Consider the following 18,501-nt stretch of genomic DNA (forward strand, 5'->3'; position numbering starts at 1 on the left):
TGACTCCACCCTTCACCCATCAGGTTCCTGCAGGAAGAGACTTGCCCAGACCCGCACTGTTTGGCCATGCACTGAGCACTTTGATCAGTTAAAGCAGTAAAACCTTATTAAATTAACTGCAGGAGGGACTGATGTGAGGCTGACCTTCATCTGCTACATCAAATAAAACAACCCAGAATGAATCAGTCTGTATCTACACAAAAATAATGGGATGAGATGGGTTTCCTCCCACAGTCCAAAAACATGTATGTCAGGTTGATTGGTGACTCTAAATTGCCCATAGGAGTGAGTGTGAGTGTGTGAGGTTGTTGGTCTCTATGTGGCCCTGTGATGGACTGGGGACCTGTCCAGGGTGTACCCCTGCCTTTCACCCAGAGAGAGCTGGGATAGGCTCCAGCAGATCCCTGTGACTCTGGTTAGGAATAAGCAGGTATAGATGATGGATGGATGGATGGAAATGATTATGAGAAAATATTACCACTGTTTTGGGTGTTTTTTTTTTCTCTTATGTATATTCTGGTTGGAGGCTAACAAAAATCTTTCTGTTTTGTGCAAACACATAAAGTTTTATTGTAAATAGCAAATTTATTAAGAGGCACTTAAAAATACATTACCAGTTAGACTGATATGTTCCAGTAATTTGAGTCATTCTTTTCCGGTGTGCTTTATGGTATTACATGTATTATGTATTACTCATTGGAGTTGTTTGTAGCAGTGCAGGATTTCATTTGAATAGCACTTTATATTTTTTAACAATCAACATCAGGCAATAACATGCTTTCTTGACTATGGAAACAAAAACACATTTAAGTATAAAAAAAAGTTCCTACCAACCGAAGACCTTTACTTTGAAATTCAGATGTCTCAGTGGCAGCAGTGAAACATGGGGCGTGCTGTAATGTACAGAAGTAACGTTGTTTATCAAATGTCACGACATAAAGAAATGAACGTAGGAAAAAATATTTTCACACATACTGTACATTAAAACACATACTGTGCATGACATTTGAAACTTTTCACAAAAAAGATTCATGCAAAATAGTATTATCACACACAATGTTAAGCATTTGCAAACAAACAAAGAACAAAAAAAATACAAAAAACACACACTCAAACAAAAACATATAACCCCCTTTACTACAGTGCATTACATTTCAGAGTTAGATCAGTTATTTCCTTTATGTGAAATGCCACGTTTCCTTCAAGTTAAAGTGCTTTTAGTATTATTATTATTGAACATATTTAACATTCATATCAAAGAGCACAATATTCTCATGTCTAAGAAGTAACGATGTTGTTAAAAACTATCGGGTATATAAAATATGTAATATTCCTTCATTAAAAAATAACCTTTTTCAGGCATTTTATTAATAAAAAAAAGAAAAACAGTACAGTAATTCTTGTGATTAACATCCAATTCAGAGGTTCAACTTTGCTCCATAAAATCTGTAAATTTAGATGTAAGTGACTTCTTACGTTCTTAATTTTCTTTTTAGCTTATTTCCAGTTTAAATCCTTTAGTTCAATTACCAGAATCAAGTTCAGTGATATTCCTTCTCCTAGAAAGACACATTCATTTCTAAACCAGCTTCAATTGCAATCAGGTTGTGTTATTACAACTACCCTGTGATCTGTAAAAGTGAAAATGAAAGTGGCTTAAAAAAAGATTTTTGCAGGGTTTTGAGTATCCACCAGTTACAGTAAACCATGTCCTTTCATGAAAGTGAAAAATGAATATAGTGCTGCACAATTTACATATCAGGTTTGTAAGTTGTTTTCTTTGCAGTTGCTGACAGTGTCTTCTCTAAAAACCTGTGGTTGCAACAGCACATTGGTAGTGCGCCTGTGTGGTTAGTAGGCCCGGAAATGCAGCACACAGGTGTTTATTTTCCTGTCATAAGGTCCACAGTTTAAATGTGTGTAGGCAGAGTGTTGCGTGTGGGAGACTTATTGTTTTCATGTGTTCTGTTGAGCAGCAGCTTCTTTTCTTTTTTTTTCTTTGTTTTTACCATATTTCAGTTTCACATCAACTTTCCACAACCTCTTCTTTTTTTCCTTCAAACATTACTAATCCTCACACTCAGCGGGCTGCTGTCCCTGATGCGCCCCCTTTCTCGCCTCCTCTCCTCTCCCCTGTAGCTCTCCTCCAGTTGCATCTTCTCCGCAGCTGTCCCATCCTCCTTGTCGCCATGGAAATGTGAAGCCTGTGACGGAGGGCTCGGCGGCAGGGCCTGCTTGAAATGTGGAGGGGTTTTGGTTTTGGCCACTTTATCAAAGAAGGCAAAATCTGCCACGTACTTTCCTGAGGGGGACAGGGAGACAACAGGGGGGAATTCGTAGCCCCAGAGGATCTCGTCTGGAAGGTACGACGTTCGCACCTGGCAGGTGGCGGAGGTCGGCTCAACCGTGGCGCTCATAATCACCAGCAGCTCAAAGTCAGCCAACTCTGGGTCTGTCCAGCCACCACCTGGAGGACAGAAGATAACGATAACGTTTTTCATATCTAGACTTTAAAAACCTTTAGAAACAATTAGTAGTTTTAAAGCAAACCATATATTTCCATATTAGTTTGGGCCTTTTCAGACAGGAACTGATTTTGTGGTTTTCACCCCTTTACAATTATGTTACAGTAAAAAAGAAACTGAAAACCAGCTTTAAAATTGACCGCTCTTGTGTAAAAAACAAAACAGTCCATATGCAGCTTATGACGAGGACTTAGGTTTTATAAACCACAGTAATTATGACATGAGTAAAGCTAGAAATTAGGAGCCGTTTGGAGCAGAGAGAAGAAGGTAGAGTGGATTTATTAGAGAACAGCTGGCTGCTACAGCTGGAAGTGAGTTGTTGTGAGCTGTGAGGCAGAAAACCAAAGCCGTGCTAAAATTAGCTTTACTGATCCTTTTATGTTATTGGATCCACTGTCACTATATATTAACAATCAGTGTTTGGGCACAGATGATACGGCCTCAGTGGGCACCACAGTGTTTTAGTTGTTGCATCCAGCCTGCACTGTATTGAAAATTTGTAGCCTGGGTCACAGATTGATTCATTCAGTAAAAAAGATTGTGTGTGAGTAGTGAAAGAGACACACACTCACACAGAAAGTAAAAGCTCCCGCATGTTGGAAACATTCCTTTAAAAGACTTTTAACATATTTTAAAAGCGTGTGCAGAATGTATTTGTCATTTGTCAATGCACAAACACCGTAACACAAAGGATACGTTAAAAGACATATGCACCGACACAAGAGCACACCTGCATCAACAGGCTCATCTGTGTGAACAGTCCTTAGCCTAACCCAGATGCAGTACCGCTCCCACCAGGGCCAAAACACAATGTTTAGCAACTGCTTGGACTCACAGCAACACAAACATGGTTGAGGGATTCTCTAACGAGGGCTCCATCTATATTACACAGTAAATTTAGGTGGCACCTGACTAGTACAGAGAAATGGTCCTCGTTGCCAGGTTGTGCATTCCTCTAAATTCCTGCTGTAGCGTTTAATCCCCTGCCTTGTTTCAGCCACTTGTATTCTGTTAACTTGTGTGACATTTTAGACTTCCTGCCTGCTTATCTATAGCTGTTCAGAGCACACGGCAACCACAGAGATCTGATATGAAGAAAACCGAAACTTTCAGAATAGTTTCTCTGGCAGTTCTTTGCCAGAGAACATTGATTGGGTTAATAGAGTGTTAACCAACATCCTCAGTTTTTGTCTGTTTGTGGAATGACATATATGACAATGCTGTGTGGTTGAGGGGGTTGTGCTGATACTAGAGCTCAGTCATTTGGACCATAGTGACATCTCTCCCATGGACTAACACCACGTGTCCAGGTCTTCTTATTGAATGTCTCGCATGGAGGAAATTCACATGATATTCCAGTGGAAGCTTGTATCAAATGCTCAGTGCCCTTCTACTATTTATAATCCTATTAATATGGCAATAATTATACTATCTGGAAATGAAGAAATGAAACGATAGGCACCGTCAACAGAAGACTGCAGTGTAAATGATACAGCGATTTACTGTGATTTGATCAGTCAAGTTAGCTCTGCTGCCTTTGTGGCTTCCACTGCTGAGAGATCTGTGCTGCTGTGGTTGGATCTTTGCAGGTTTCGTGTCAGCACCCTGCACTGTACAGCATTGTCCTCTAATGAGGGGTGTCCCTGGCAATCATGCTCACACACATTCCAGCCAAAGAAACCTGCTCCTCCAGTGCCGTAGCAGTCCAACTCCAAGCACGCAGCACATGACTGTAAATACCAGCACACCTACATACACATCTATACTGACTGTAATGTAAACCCTCAAGAAACATGAAAATCTTGATTTAAAATAAAGAAATCAGCTTTTTAATGACGCACACTGGACATTTTGTCTTTAAGTAATTGCTGTTGCTAAAGTTTATTGGTATTTGAATTTCATAGTTTCCAATAATACAAGCAAAAGTGGTGACACTGTTTTCACTTGTAATTATGAAATTGTCTATATATCAATATTCATGAAAAAATGAACCATTTAATATAATAAACCTAAAGTTTTATATCAACTTTCAATAGATTTCCAAAATTTCTAAGACCCATCTTGGACTGTGCAGAGGGCTCTACAGTCTACCTTTTGCTGCCCAGGCTCTGAGGGGGCTGTTGTCATCAATGATGTGATAGAAGGTCAGGGGGATGATGAGAAAGGGGCTGTCGCTGGATGTGTCCACCTGGAAAGGCACATTGCGCTGGTCCAGCCGCACCGTCTCTCCCTCCTTTGTCAGTGATGTCTGAAGTAACTTCCCCGTCACCTGGGAGCCAAGATGGAGTCAGTAAATGTAGCCAAGAGGTTGCAGAAGGTATCCTGTAACCAAAAGGCCCCAGGTTTAATACCTGCCACGGCCAAGGCCTCCATCAAGAGCGACACGTCCTGACTGACATGTTCAGTCAATGCTTGAGTCACTACATTTCACACCAGCAAGCATTCAAATGGATTTACTTACTACAGGTGCACATTAACCACTTATAGGAAGAAAGCCTAGCTGAGACTACAAAGCCCATTTGATGAGTGGAGGGTTACTTAGTTGTCACATCACCTATGCAAATAATAAAATCAGACTGCTACACAAATAGAATATGTTCAATAGGGGCTTTTGTTTGCATACCTGGCATCCTAATAATAGGCTTTTACGCATGTTGGCCACTCGGATCATGAGGCAGGGCCGCCCCTCATGGTTTGATACAACAGCGTGTTGACTAAACTTCACCGTCTCGCCTCTCTTTTTGGGGCGAGCAACCTGCAGGAGAAGAAAAACATGTCAGCCTTAGTAGTATATTCCTGTTACCGCATATTTACAATATTTTCATTTACAGGCCATTTGAGTTCTCTATGTACAAGATAACCTGCCCTATAATAAGCTACAATAAGCTATGTTCAGAAAAGGAAAGTGCAACATACAGGAACATAAAAATAAAAAGTGGTTAGACTGCTAGAGAGGGAGAAACTGTTGAGATAGTGATGCTTTCCACAGTTTGATGTGGTAATGCTCAACACAGGCACAGTCCGGAAGCAGAACTGATAACTTAGAGGGTTTATAAAAAAATCTTTGAGCCACCAGTGAGTTGCAATGTCCCCAGATGACTTTTCAACACAATCATAAAATACCAAAAGATCCTTTAATATATAGAAACAATATTTAAGCAAATGCAATTAGTGCATTTACATTAATACAAAATAAAGCTGCACATTGAAGGAGCAGTGTGGTACAAGATGGTCAAATGCAACCACAAGAGGTAAAAATACATATCAGCATAATGCTTAATTTTAGCCCTTTCAGTTACCATGCTACTATGTGTAGAAGCTCAAAACTTATCTAAACCTGCTGCAAATCTAGGCAAGTCCTGGACTAGAATAAAGAAGACAGCAGAGTACAGTGCCTGCCACTAAATTTCTAATGAGCTCCACCTCTTTGACAATTACTCTTTGTGGTTTTTCTGCAGACCTAAAGCTACACGTGACTACCTTTGCAAGGAAGGTGCCAGTGATAAAGATCTCCATGACCATGGTGATGACCAGCTGAAAGATGAGCAGGACGATGGCAACGGGACATTCCTCGGTGATGCACCGGAAACCGTAGCCAATCGTGGTCTGAGACTCCAGAGAGAAGAGGAAAGCCCCGGTCAGGGTCTTCACCTCCATTACACAGGGCGTGTGGTTTGAGGGAGGGTCAAACTCTGGAGGAGGTGGGGAGGAAGAATAGATGATCATGAATTAGGGCTATGTACAAACTATCAAGAAACATTTTGTCCTTCAGTGAACATTTTCTCATGCTCTTTCCACATTTCTGTGTCTTTCTTCATTGTTAACCAATCACGAAAAGCACTTGTGCACTTCCACGTCTGCAGTGTGAGAAATTAACCTTTGTGTCAGTTTCAAGACAGTGTTGCTTTACTGGAATAGAGAAGTGCGGACAAGTGGTAAAGATGTTCTAACTGGCGTCGAATGACCTTTAACACATTGTCCTCTGTAGTTTTTACTGATTTTTGTTTTTACTATTTCTGCTGGTTCTACTGTATAAAAGTCTCTCATCCTTACCCAGCAGGTCTCCATGAACCCTTGCCACCAGGTACCAAAGCACTCCAAAGAGGAACCAGGTCCCAGCAAAGGTAGCAGAGAACAGGAAGAACTTGTAGCGCCACTGCATGTCCAGAAAAGTTGTCCACAGGTCGCGGAGGTAAAGTGCACTTCGCCCACTTACGTGCTCGATGCGTACGTTGCTTCGCCCATCTTTGGAGAGGACACGGCGCCTCCTTCGCAGAGCATTGGGGCCTCCAGCTCCTCCACCTGCAGTTGCGCCCCCAGTCCCCCCCGTGGAGGCCAGCAGGGGCTTGGTGATGTCCGTCTGCGTCTGAGAGTGGCATACTTTCTGAGGGGAAGAGCCTTCAGAGGAGGGGGGGGTGGCTGAGGTCATGACTGGTGCTGCAGCTGGTTGGAGACAGACAGTAGAGACAGGTGGTAAGAAGAAGAGGGCAGGTATGGTTGAAGAGAAAAGAAGAGGAGAAAGATGGCGAGGAGAAAGGCTGCAGATTGTGAGGGCTCCAAATGAACAGCAGGTGAGTTCAAATGAAAAAGGGGCAGGATGGTGCACAAAAACAGAAAATAACCACATGAATGAGACAAATGGCAGAGTGGAACATTCTGGGGGAGAGGTAGATAATGACGAAGAAGAAGAAGGAGATTAGAAGCACATTTTTTTAACCGGACGGTTTCGGTGCTGTCCACGGTGGTCCATTTAAGCCCCTCTTTCTCCTTTCACTGGAGGCAGCTGGCTTTGTCAAAATAAAAGCCCTCTTTCAGCATGAAAGCACAGCTGTTCTTTCACATTAAAAGCATGATAATGGTGGCTCATTCACATGTCAGTTGCGCAAGATGGCTAATGAATTGGGATGAGGACACACTACTGACTGTTATTCCACACATAAAACACAGTAAGAAACTAAATGGTCATTGTGATCTCCAACTGGTGACCGCCCCTTTCCCACTTTGCTTAAAGCTCTTTTCATACTCTACCTTTCACTTATTGGCTGTGAAACCTGGGTATTTATCATGACTTTGCTATTACATACAGTAAAGATGTGGATGATTGTGATCACATCTCTAAAGCATCTGTTACAGCAGCAAATTAACACTCATATGGGTGATCTTTTATTCCCATGCGACTCCAGCATCACGTATTACTCAACACAAGTGCTTGTCATGCAGGTATAAAGTGAATGCCAGTGTCAGAGTTGTGGTGTCATGTGATGAGACAGTACAAGTGTAAATAAGAGGAGTCCCACACTAATTGTCACTGCATAGATCGTCCCCTCTGCAGTCCTGTCAGTGTTTCCCTATTCTACGCTGCAGTTTATCTTTCTCCATGTCTTTCTTTTTCTGTCCTTCTGTGTTGCCCTCACTCACAGTTTGCTAAATGGCCCTTTTGTCTCAAGCTGCCTCTGCTTTCTGGAGTGAATATAACAAACCCAAAAACAAAACAACACAAACAAGAGCCTAGAAACCGGGTGATCTGATACGCTCTGTCCTTTCCTGTCCTTTCTGACCCTACTCTCTCCTCTCTCCATGCCGGAGCACACACTGAGGGAATGAATAGAGATCTGTGTTGATGTCTGTGTTCTGAATACTAAGATGTGGAGGGTGGGGGGGGGGGGGTCAAGAGGAGGCCCATGTGGTAGAGAGCATCCATCTCCAGCTGAACTCTGAACCCCACAGAGCTCCTGCCTACACATATTGTAAATACTTTACACTTTACACATATTTTCTAACCTCCCTACCCTGACTGTTGCACTCAGGCCATATTTCCTTTGTTTCTACTAAAGACATTAATCTGTTGATATGAATATATTATGCCAAATGTATTGGCCATTTACAAATTTAGCTAACACAGGGCACCATCAGCATTTTTTGATAAATCAACAAAAAATCAAACCCATGTTCTTCCAGGTTCACTGTCCTGCTTGTTTTCCAACTATCCCTGCACCACCCACTGCTGATTACGTGGACCAGGTGTGTTCAGCCAATCAGAAGCTGGAAGATACCAATTCACCAACAATGTTTTACCCCACTCCACCCTCATGGAAACCTAATGATAATGTTGTCTGTGTGCAGCTTCTCTTATATTACATAGTCATTTTTTTCCATTGTTTGCATCCAAGTACTGACTGGTGCAGCTTTAAAATCAAGTACACAAGTTAAAATTGAGATTTTCTAGAGTAGTTGCAGTTTTTAGTAAAGCTGCAAGAATATAATATATATTATATTTGAATATAATAATTCAAAAATGTTACAGACAGTATCAGTTTGACAGTGATGGATTCTCTCTCTGGTAGAGTGACCATTGGATGACCACACTCAAGGTTAGGATTTCTTCCTCTCTGTCCTTCCCTCTCCTTCATTCTGTCCTGTTTTCACAAGAATCTTTTGTTTTCGAAGAGATGAAAGGGACAAAAGCCACCATTGAAAAATACGACTGGGTGAGTGAGTGAGTGAAACGAGAGCAAGTTAGACGGGGAGAGGAGAGCGGGCCTGAGCGTCGAATCATGTGTGTTTGTGTGGTGTGCGTTTGATTGCGTGTGAGTGCGCGGTGCCTGGCATTGTGAGTGGGCCGCGATGGGAGGAAGAAGAGAGAGAATAATTGGTTTTGATGGGAGGATTGAGAGAGAATTGAGGATCGGGTGACAAAAGAGTGGAAGAGGTATGTGGAGTGAAGGTGGAAGAAACAGGTCAGTGACAAAAGATGGTCATTAGTATTCCAGAGGAGAGAGTAATCCCTTCTACTCGGCACCCCTGCACATCCATAAAAACCCCTAGCAGGAAGTACACCGCTATGAAAAGGCTCAATACAGCACAAGTTGAATGGTTGTGAACGCCGTCCACACCACTGCAGACTCTGCACCGGACTGAAAGGACTGTCCAAACATTAACACAGGCCGCGCCAAAACTGCATCTGCTCAGCCAGCACCAGACGATAAAAAGCACAAACTTACTGGAGCCAAACTAAGCACCACACATTGCCATACAAATGAGCTACTGTTGTCTCACAGTCTCTTTATATTCACAGCGAATTAGCAGTGATTTGTGCACAGAAACACAATCTATCATCACTGTTAGGTGCAAGTGAGGCCACAGAGAAATCAGCTCTTGAAGTAAGCTAAAACAAAAGAAAAATCACCTTACACACTCAAAACTAACTTCTATCATATGTATAACTTCTAGGAGTAAGAAGAAGAGCTCCCACAGACACACACAATTATTCTTTTTTTCTGCGCTTGAATAACATCTGATCATTTAAATCTTGGTCCTCTATGAGACCTGATACCCCAGAAACCCCAAAACTGTCTCTGAAGCCCAAAAACTTGAGGATTTCTGTGGAAAAAAAAAAAACTGCTTGACAACAGCAAATATGGCAAATATTAAGGAGCGGATACACTGCACTTTAAATAATATAAAACATGTTTCATGTAGTTATAGGGCGATCATAGTAATGCTGGTTCAAAGGAGTCCTGGTTGAACTATGTACACTTTATAAAAGGTTTCTAATTTATGTTTGCTCAGGTTTGCTCATGTTTGGTGATAACACACATCATTTTTTGATATTTCCCATAAATATAATTGCTTGTGTGTAAATGTAATTCATTGGCACTTTTATTTGTGTTGTGGCTGATTTGTGCTTCATTTAACTTAATGTGGATTTTACAGTAACAACAGGAAGTAAAAGTGAGTGGTAACCATGGTGATCAGATTTATGTCTGAATGTGTCTGCACCCAGTGAACCGCTACCTAAATCTAACACTTCCCCAAACCGGTCTCCTCCACGTCTATGTCCAGAATTAGTTGCTGAAGACTTATGACATTGATCTAAATTAAACAATGGAAAGCAGCTGCCGGCGACTGGGCAATAATTTAGTCCTGACATTTACGGCTTTCGTTCAAGTCGGTCGCAGACTTGACTCTCTGCTGTAAATCTGTGGCACAGAGAGTGGCACAGATTTGACAGTGTTTATTCTTACACACTGCTAATATCCCTCTGCGTCGTAAACACAACAATAGATTTTAGAGGACTGAGCACATGTTTGTTGACCTCTGATCGTCTCTGATCATTTCCAACATCATAACACTCAGGGATGAACTAGTGTAAGGATAGAATAACAACATCACAGCCAAAAACAAGCACATAGTGGACAAGTGTATTATTAAATGCAGTATGGTAAATATAGAAGCTCTTATATGTATATTGCAGGGCTCTTTAGTTGAATGCATTTGGTTATATTGAAATAAATAGTGTTATAATTACACCAACATTCATGGAACCACAGAAGTCACATAAGCTGTGAGAGAAGCTGTGTCTTGATAGGAAGAAGCAGATACAACAGATAAAGATGAGAAATGAGTCTGTGTCTCTTACCTTTCTGTTGACTTTCACTTTGACCAGACCTTTGAAACCGAAAAAACCTAATGATTTTCACTGTCTAGTAAACGTGAAAAGCTACAGCTCACAGTCAAGTCAAGACAATGCCTCAGGGTTCTGAATGATGTACACTTATTGAGAGCGCACACATGTTTTGTTTTTTTTGCATGACCTCTCACTTTGACATCACATTATTTTCTTAGTTTTCTTATGGAGTTCTTCTACACCGGTGTCATCCTTTATTTCAAAAAGGAAAAGCTCTCAGGAGGAAAAAACATGAAACCCGTCAGAAGAGAGGCCTGGATGAGGACTAGCCAGCGGTCAGTCAGTGTCTCCCAGCACACTGGTACTGGTGGTACCGGTTCCAGCTCCCTGTTACTGGTTCATTATGTAACCAGATGAGCACAGCTTGCAGTTCTTCTCGCATGTGAAGCGGAGAGGCATCCCTGTGTGTCCGGACCGAGAGAAGTCAAAGAAGCTTGTGCTGTCCACTCCTCCAGGACCCCCTGCATGCCCCTCTATATAAACCCAAAAGCATTCAGTCAGCCGCTGTTTCACAGCATTTTTAATTCATTAATTCAACTCTCCTCCCAGCTTCTCCTCCTACCCTCCCTCTCTGACTGTACGCTATAAATGGGCCTCTTTGTTGTGAAGCCTCCTCCGCTGTTTCAGCCTTTGTCAACTTTCTCATGTAAATGTTTGATGCCTGTAAGATACAAGCCTGGAAGTTGTTGCGCTGTAGCTGAGGTATTTACAAATGAAAGACAGAAAAGAAAACAGTGCCTTTTTCTTCTGTACTTGGCTCTTATGCTCAGTTTTGCGTTGGCAAGCGTGCCGTGAATGGACAAAGTCGGTGTATTTCTGTGAAGCTGTGCCACGTCCGCCTGCACGGAGGGGGGTCGTGAGGTAAAGTCATGGTCCTGCTTTGAATGGACCGTACAGGATGACCAGGATGACTTATTTCTGAAACTACTACTAATCACTACTGAAACAATATGAAAAAATGATCAACATATTTGCTATTCACTTTAAAATATTATGATTCCACAGGTGAACGACAGTATACACTACATCTGTATTATGAGATTATGCAACAGCTAACAAATGAATATAACAAGGTATAAGGTCTACGTCCTTACAGAGTTAGTCTGTGTCTATACATAGAGTTTTTTATAGAAAGTAAAAAGGGCATTGTGTCAGTGCACCATTCAAAGCTCGCCTTTTAATGCTGTTTTGACAGGAGTTAAATTTACTGTATGTTCAGATGAGAGACCCCAGGCAAACCCCAGAGACATGAATCTGCAGTAGAGACACGCTGCACAATAAACCCAGAGCTGGGCGATATTTAGCCCGGCTGGTTTCACACACATCAATCTGCGAGGGCCCCTCCCACCTTCCAGCGGTTGTTGTTCCTCCTCATCACCTTCTCTGGCCCTGCAGAGTTTGGGGCTCCACTTACCCAGAGCAATGGGGCCCTCCATCAACAGGAGCCTAGGTTATATGTGTCTTTTATGGCTTCTTTCATCCTCGGCCTGCTGGGTGAAGAGCTTCACCTGAAGTCATAAAGCAGCTGATTAATATAGTTCAAACAAATCTATCAAGATTTTTAAGATCATTAGAGAGATGCTGAACTGCAGATTAAATGTTAAACAGATGTATGTTTCCCATAATCTCTTCAGAATGAGTTTGTCACCCTTTTAAATGAGAAAAGGCCAGACTCATATGTTCCAATATTGTACTGAACTCTGTACTATGCACCCTGAGGCTCAGTATTGCTCTGTGTCATATTTAACTCTAAGCGCGACACTGTTTTTCTTTTGTTTGCAGACTGATGAGACTTTTAGAAAAAGTATGTGATGGAAAGACAATGAGATGTAAGAGTACACAAAGAAAAACAGGAAGGAAGTGAAACAGGCAGGAACAGAAGCACTAGAGGCCAGATTGTGGAGAGATGATGAAAGAGGAGGTTGGGAGGAAGGAGAGAAAGAAAGAGGTGATGGCGGAGTGACGGTGATGACCAGTCGGAAGGCTCGTGTCTTTTGGCACCTCCGTCTTCCTTTCTTCCACCCCTTTCTTTGTGGAGCTGTCTCTTTGGCCCCGGGATGAAGATTGTGTTTCCATCAAGTTGAGCTCCACTTTTGTTTCTCTTTCTAGTCTGTCATTTCAAATGCGCTCCATTACCCCTACACACACACACACACACACACACACACACGCACGCACGCACACACACACACACACACACACAAGCAACACAAAACACCTCCTTTGCAGATTCTCTTACTTTCCCAAATGGGTGTTTTTTTCTTCTGTGGCTGTTCATGCTCTGCATTAATGAGACAGGATATATGCAAGATGTTGTGGTTTTTAAGTGACTGGTGTTAAATACCTTTTTAAAGTTGACAAAACCACAATAGATAAGTTTAACATGAATCACTCACTCCATCTGGTGGTTATCTCTCACATGCACACACTCCTCAGAGGCACAGTATAAGTGAGACAATATGCATTGAAATAATTTGCATACACATTACATTAACACAAGGAAAAAGGTAAAGAGCTAGATTCTCTGCAAAATTCAAAGTTGTTAAATTTTGCTGAATGAAATATCTAACTAGCATTACTGTCCATACATCCATACATACACATATAGTATATTTATGTGTAACTTGTAAACAGCAAATGCTTCTATCGTTTTAAAATTGTGGCAAATTTTCTAAGAACTCGACTTGTAACTTCTGTTCCAATGAAAACGTTCATGTCCAATCATGGATCAAAGTCAGATCAACCTTTTACACACAGTTTTTCCCACATGGTCGATTCGACCATGAAAGTTATGTAACTTTGTTATGGCAACTGGGCATATATTTGCTTGTATCGTAGGACACTGTGATCAGAACAACCAATTCTCTATGTTTTCAGAAAAGTGCCAATGCCAGAGAAAAGCAAGACTAGTATTTCAGCGCTAAAAATATTTGCACATATCCACCATGCTCCATGTGGAATGGAGAACACGTCTGGCTATGTCATATGTATTTGTATGGAGTTTGTAAGGAAATATAAAACCATGCTGAGTGGTAGTTTTCTTTTTAAATTTGGTCTGAAATGTTTTTACCTTTCAGCACACATGTTCGTCTAAAGTACAAGGACTTTTAAGTACATAAATATTAGTATTGTTTGTAGTTCTGGCTATGGCATAAATCTGAATAAATAAAATTGCTACCAGTGAAGCTTATAAACAGTCTGTGTTTTTCATGGCTGCTGTGTTTTTCCTGATATCAGAGTTTGTAATGGGAGAGTCTTCAAGAACACAGGTATTGACATTGCGATTGACTGTAAAATAAAAAAAAACAACTGGGGAACATGTTATGAGTTACACTGTGTCATTTTACTGCAGTCAGATGGCCCTCATTCATTGGCTGAGCCAAAGGCGTATTAGCTATAACCGGGGAGACAGGTCAGTGACTCACACAGGTTTATCAGACAAAATTCCCAGCTGTCCTTAAAACGAACAAGAGATATGAAGAAGCCAGAACCCGAACAGAGAGGCAGCTGACAAACACTGAGATTTTGTACGGTGCGTCAGTGCCGAACCACAGCAACACAAGGTCCAACAACGTCAGGATGCATGTCGCATTGTAGGTGCTCAGTGTTTGTCTGGTGTCTGACTTTGACGAGACTTTGGTGACCTTTGTCCTGTATTCACCTGTGTTATCCTCCATATGTAATGTCAGTGACCTGCACAATCTGCGGCAACATCAACAAACAAGTCCTGTCAACTCAAGTGCCCCTCCCCTGTTTCTGAATCAGATCTGTACATCTGCTGAGAATGTCCCACACTTATTGGCCTGAATTCTGCATTAAGCCTAAACAAAAGAATTATTGAAAAAGTAAAAGCAACCAAAATACTCTCAAATACTCTGAATACTCTGAATACTATATTTTAGTTAAGTAAATGTACAGAAGTATCATCAGGAAACACTATCTACTTTCAAAAATAAAAGTACTTGTGTAGAGGTTTTATATTATTATACATGTATTATTCTATAAAAAGTTTGATGTTATTTTAGTTTTGTTAGTAGACACGTGATGTCTCTGGGGCTGAGTCATGTTGAAAATACTTTACTTTAGCAGAAAAACTGCAGTGCTGGCCAATAACAACATGTTCCATCATTGTTGAACAACAGTTGTCATTTCCTGCCAGTGATGTGGACATGAAGAACAGATGATACACAGTGATATACAGTGTTATTGGTTAAATAGCACGCTGTTTTGAAGGTGTGTCTGACCGACCAATTACGCTGCAGCATCCACCCTGCGTCATTTCGAGCAGAGGAGGAGCGCAGGGAGTGGCCCTGAGTGTGTGGGGGGGGGGGTCCTATAATAATCCCGGCGTCTGCGCTTTTCCTCCAAAGACCAGTGAGAACAACGGACGAGTTCAAGAGGATTCAAGACCAGAAGACAAAAAAAAAAAACAACAAAAAAAGCCACATTTTAATATAATAATACATTTTATTTCCAAACAACTGGGCTTCAATTCAGCGTCTTGCAGCTGTGGGAACAAGAGTTGAAAAAAAAAAACTTTTCAGTCACACATTTATTTTGAACTCTACCATAGACTTTTTTAATCTTCAGCCATGTTTCCAGAGACAAGCAAAGGGTGAGTACACTTCAGACTGTAGTTACTTTAAGCTTTCCTGTTTCGATACTCCTGAGCCCATGGCGTCTTCATGGGCATGACGGGACAGTGGGCCAAAATATATATTGGGGATGTCTCGAGGGAGGGGGGACGGAGGGGGTGGCAAAAATGTTGGACATGCGCTGTGGGGAACATGAGACAATGAAAAACTTGTAAACTTGAGGATTTCAGTACATCTAACATTAACTTATGAGCTTTTAAAACGCTATTTTTGCGCATAGCCCACGAGTATCGTCACCACTGAGAGAGAGAGAGAGAGAGAGAGTGTCATCAGAAGTCTTATCCTTATTTGTAGACTAGTAGTTCTGAGATCCGGCCTGCTGCCCAGAAAAAAATCTCTTACCCTGTAACCTGATAATATTTGAAAGGCAAAGACAGCTGTGTAAAGAAGCTAAGAAAAGCTGACAGTATTGCAGTTCAGTAGTAAAAGAAGGCATGTCTCCTGCAGAAATGTATAAAAAATCTAAAATAAGAAGATCACACAGTGCTGCTGATCTCGCTGTGCTTGTTTAAAAGATGAAGTAACTTCTGCTGTGATTTTGGTTTGTGTGGTCACTCTAACATCCAACCTTCTTTACATGTCATCCAGCTACACCTACGAGGACTGTAAGGCCACCGCCGATTGGCTAATGGCCCAGACAAACATTCGACCCACAGTGGGCATCGTGTGCGGCTCAGGGCTCGGAGGTCTGGCTGACATATTAAAGGACCAGGTTGCCTTCAACTACAAGGACATCCCCAACTTTCCACAGAGCACCGGTGAGATAAGCTGCAACAGGTGCTGCAGTTGGTTTTCGTGTACTGTTGATGTTCACCCACTTCTTTCTCTGCAGTGCATGGTCATGCAGGGCGGCTAGTGTTTGGCACACTGAAGGGCAGACCGTGTGTTTGCATGCAGGGACGCTTCCATCTGTATGAGGGCTACTCAATCCAGAAGGTGTGTGTGCCTCTACAAGTTTCAGGAGCATTCAGTCGCCTTTAAAAATGCTGTACATGCAGTCATACTGCTTAAAGATCCTTTCAACCAAAGTGCCTGCTATGACTACACAACTATATGACTATACATATGTGTGTGTGTTTCCAGATTACACTGCCTATGCGCATCTTTAAGCTGCTCGGTGTGGAGACAGTGATGCTGACCAACGCAGCCGGAGGCCTCAATCAAGATTTTAAAGTGGGGGACATTATGATCATCAAAGACCATCTCAACATGCCTGGTTTCGCCGGCAATAATCCGCTGGCTGGACCCAACGATGAGAGGTAAGTGTGTCAGGATTTAAAAAAAAAAAAAAGTCTGTAAACATCCTGCACATTCAAAGACATTTCATATTACACATATAGTTTGAAGTGAGCAGTTGCAACAAACTCAGTTGCATCATTAGGCCTGTCAAACTGCAGATATTCAGCTAAGTCAGGACCAGGCCTGCTCCCCCCCTTTGCTCCCAGCATTCAGTCTGTTCATGCACTTCCTCCCCCAGGTTCGGCGTGCGTTTCCCCTGCATGTCCGACGCCTACGACAGAGAGCTGCAGCAGCTGGCCATGGACGTGGGACAGGAGCTTGGCTATGGAGACTTCCTGAGGGAGGGAGTGTACTGTGTGTTGGGGGGCCCCTCATTCGAGACTGTTGCTGAGTGTCGCATGCTGCACAGACTGGGTGCTGATGCTGTGGGTAAGTCATTTTTTGATGGACCTCACACTGGTCACTACAGTACTGGTAATTCTATAGTTGCAATAAGACATGAATAATATACTGTACTTTCAAAACCACATTAAAAAAGACTTTTCTATTTGCTCATATGTAAGATTTTAACACACCTCTTAACACACAGAAAGAGAAATCAAAACTATAATGTTTAATATAATGTCCTGAAGCTGGACTTTGGATTTAAACATCAGACCCCTAGTCAGTTTCTACGTGGTAAAAATAAACATATTTATCCTTTTTATATCTGCCCTGGTATCTTTATATTTATCCTGAGGTTTTATCTTACATGCCCTCTTTTCCTCACCAGGCATGAGCACAGTGTACGAGGTGATCGTTGCCCGTCACTGCGGCATGCGTGTCTTCGCTCTGTCCCTCATCACCAACCAGGCGGTGATGGACTATGACAGCGAAGAGAAGGCCAATCACGAAGAGGTTCTTGAGACAGGCAAGCAGCGAGAACAGCAGGTGGAGCGTCTGGTTTCCACCATGGTGACCAGGATCGAGCACAATAACTACGCCTAAGTGATTGCTGTGCATGTTAGGAGCTAGATTTTTTAGCCTTTTAGTATGACTAATAGAGACTTAAAGTGGTTATGGTTCACATTTAATGCTACTGTGCCAAAGACCATCCCAACTAGATTATTATTTTTAGTCTTAGATCAAAAGCTGATAGCATCGTAGCCATTACAAGAATCTCATTTAGACATATACAAAACGCACACTGCCTTTGTTTTCATGTCACTTCACCTCATCTGATGTCGTACATTCCTGTACCGAGCGGCTCCAGGTGAAAAAGTCACAGATCTGTTTTTTTTTTTTTTTTTTTTTTTTTTGTATCATTTTAAACCCGGTTTATTTGTTCTAACTTATATGATCGGCCTGTATAAATGTCTGCAATTTAACTTAATGAGCCAAAATCTGCTGTAAACATCTTATTATCATCTTGTTGAAATGTGTACATTAGTGGACTTAATGTATTTTACTGGGCTTGTTTTTTAATATGAATATTGTTACTAAAAGTGCTATTTATTACTATACTGTCTGTGTTGTTCTTTGGGGCATAAAGAGAAGCCATGTACTTTCATTCATTTTAATAGTTTTGCCACAGTAACTGTCAGTTCTCATCTAGACTCAATACACATTTAAATGT

The 18,501-nt window shown here is 41.7% G+C and overlaps 2 protein-coding genes across 3 annotated transcripts; one reads left to right on the forward strand and one right to left on the reverse strand.

The window, feature by feature from the left end:
• Nucleotides 1-529: 529 nt before the first annotated feature.
• Nucleotides 530-11,547, reverse strand: kcnj10a (potassium inwardly rectifying channel subfamily J member 10a). Of its 2 annotated transcripts, XM_026329351.2 has the most exons (6): nt 10,945-11,547; nt 6,579-6,968; nt 6,006-6,217; nt 5,149-5,280; nt 4,617-4,794; nt 530-2,467 (listed from the first exon to the last, which is right to left on the reverse strand). In XM_026329351.2, the coding sequence occupies exons 2-6, from the start codon at nt 6,952-6,954 to the stop codon at nt 2,058-2,060; spliced, it is 1,308 nt and encodes a 435-aa protein (XP_026185136.1). In that variant the 5' UTR covers nt 6,955-6,968; nt 10,945-11,547; the 3' UTR covers nt 530-2,057. The 2 variants fall into 2 exon arrangements, with proteins under 2 accessions (XP_026185136.1, XP_026185125.1); XM_026329340.2 differs by lacking the exon at nt 10,945-11,547 and having other exon boundaries at nt 6,579-7,526.
• A 3,832-nt stretch (nt 11,548-15,379) lies between these two features.
• On the forward strand, nt 15,380-18,388 carry pnp5a (purine nucleoside phosphorylase 5a). The gene is made up of 6 exons (XM_026329362.1): nt 15,380-15,607; nt 16,236-16,405; nt 16,480-16,583; nt 16,731-16,906; nt 17,125-17,315; nt 17,659-18,388. Exons 1-6 carry the CDS (start codon nt 15,585-15,587, stop codon nt 17,871-17,873), a joined length of 879 nt encoding a protein of 292 aa, XP_026185147.1. The 5' UTR covers nt 15,380-15,584; the 3' UTR covers nt 17,874-18,388.
• The last annotated feature ends 113 nt before the right edge of the window (nt 18,389-18,501 follow it).

The sequence above is a fragment of the Mastacembelus armatus genome, chromosome 18 (assembly GCF_900324485.2).
Source record: "Mastacembelus armatus chromosome 18, fMasArm1.2, whole genome shotgun sequence".
NCBI classification, from domain to species: domain Eukaryota; kingdom Metazoa; phylum Chordata; class Actinopteri; order Synbranchiformes; family Mastacembelidae; genus Mastacembelus; species Mastacembelus armatus.

Coding starts and splice junctions, on each gene's coding strand:
- kcnj10a (XM_026329340.2), bottom strand. CDS start 7,152: ATGTGGTTATTTTCTGTTTTTGTGCACCATCCTGCCCCTTTTTCATTT. Junction 5,281..6,005: donor CTGGCACCTTCCTTGCAAAG/GTAGTCACGTGT, acceptor CTTCTCCTGCAG/GTTGCTCGCCCCAAAAAGAG. Junction 4,795..5,148: donor GCCTATTATTAGGATGCCAG/GTATGCAAACAA, acceptor CTTGGCTCCCAG/GTGACGGGGAAGTTACTTCA.
- pnp5a (XM_026329362.1), top strand. CDS start 15,585: ATGTTTCCAGAGACAAGCAAAGG. Junction 16,907..17,124: donor GCTGGACCCAACGATGAGAG/GTAAGTGTGTCA, acceptor TTCCTCCCCCAG/GTTCGGCGTGCGTTTCCCCT. Junction 17,316..17,658: donor ACTGGGTGCTGATGCTGTGG/GTAAGTCATTTT, acceptor TTTCCTCACCAG/GCATGAGCACAGTGTACGAG.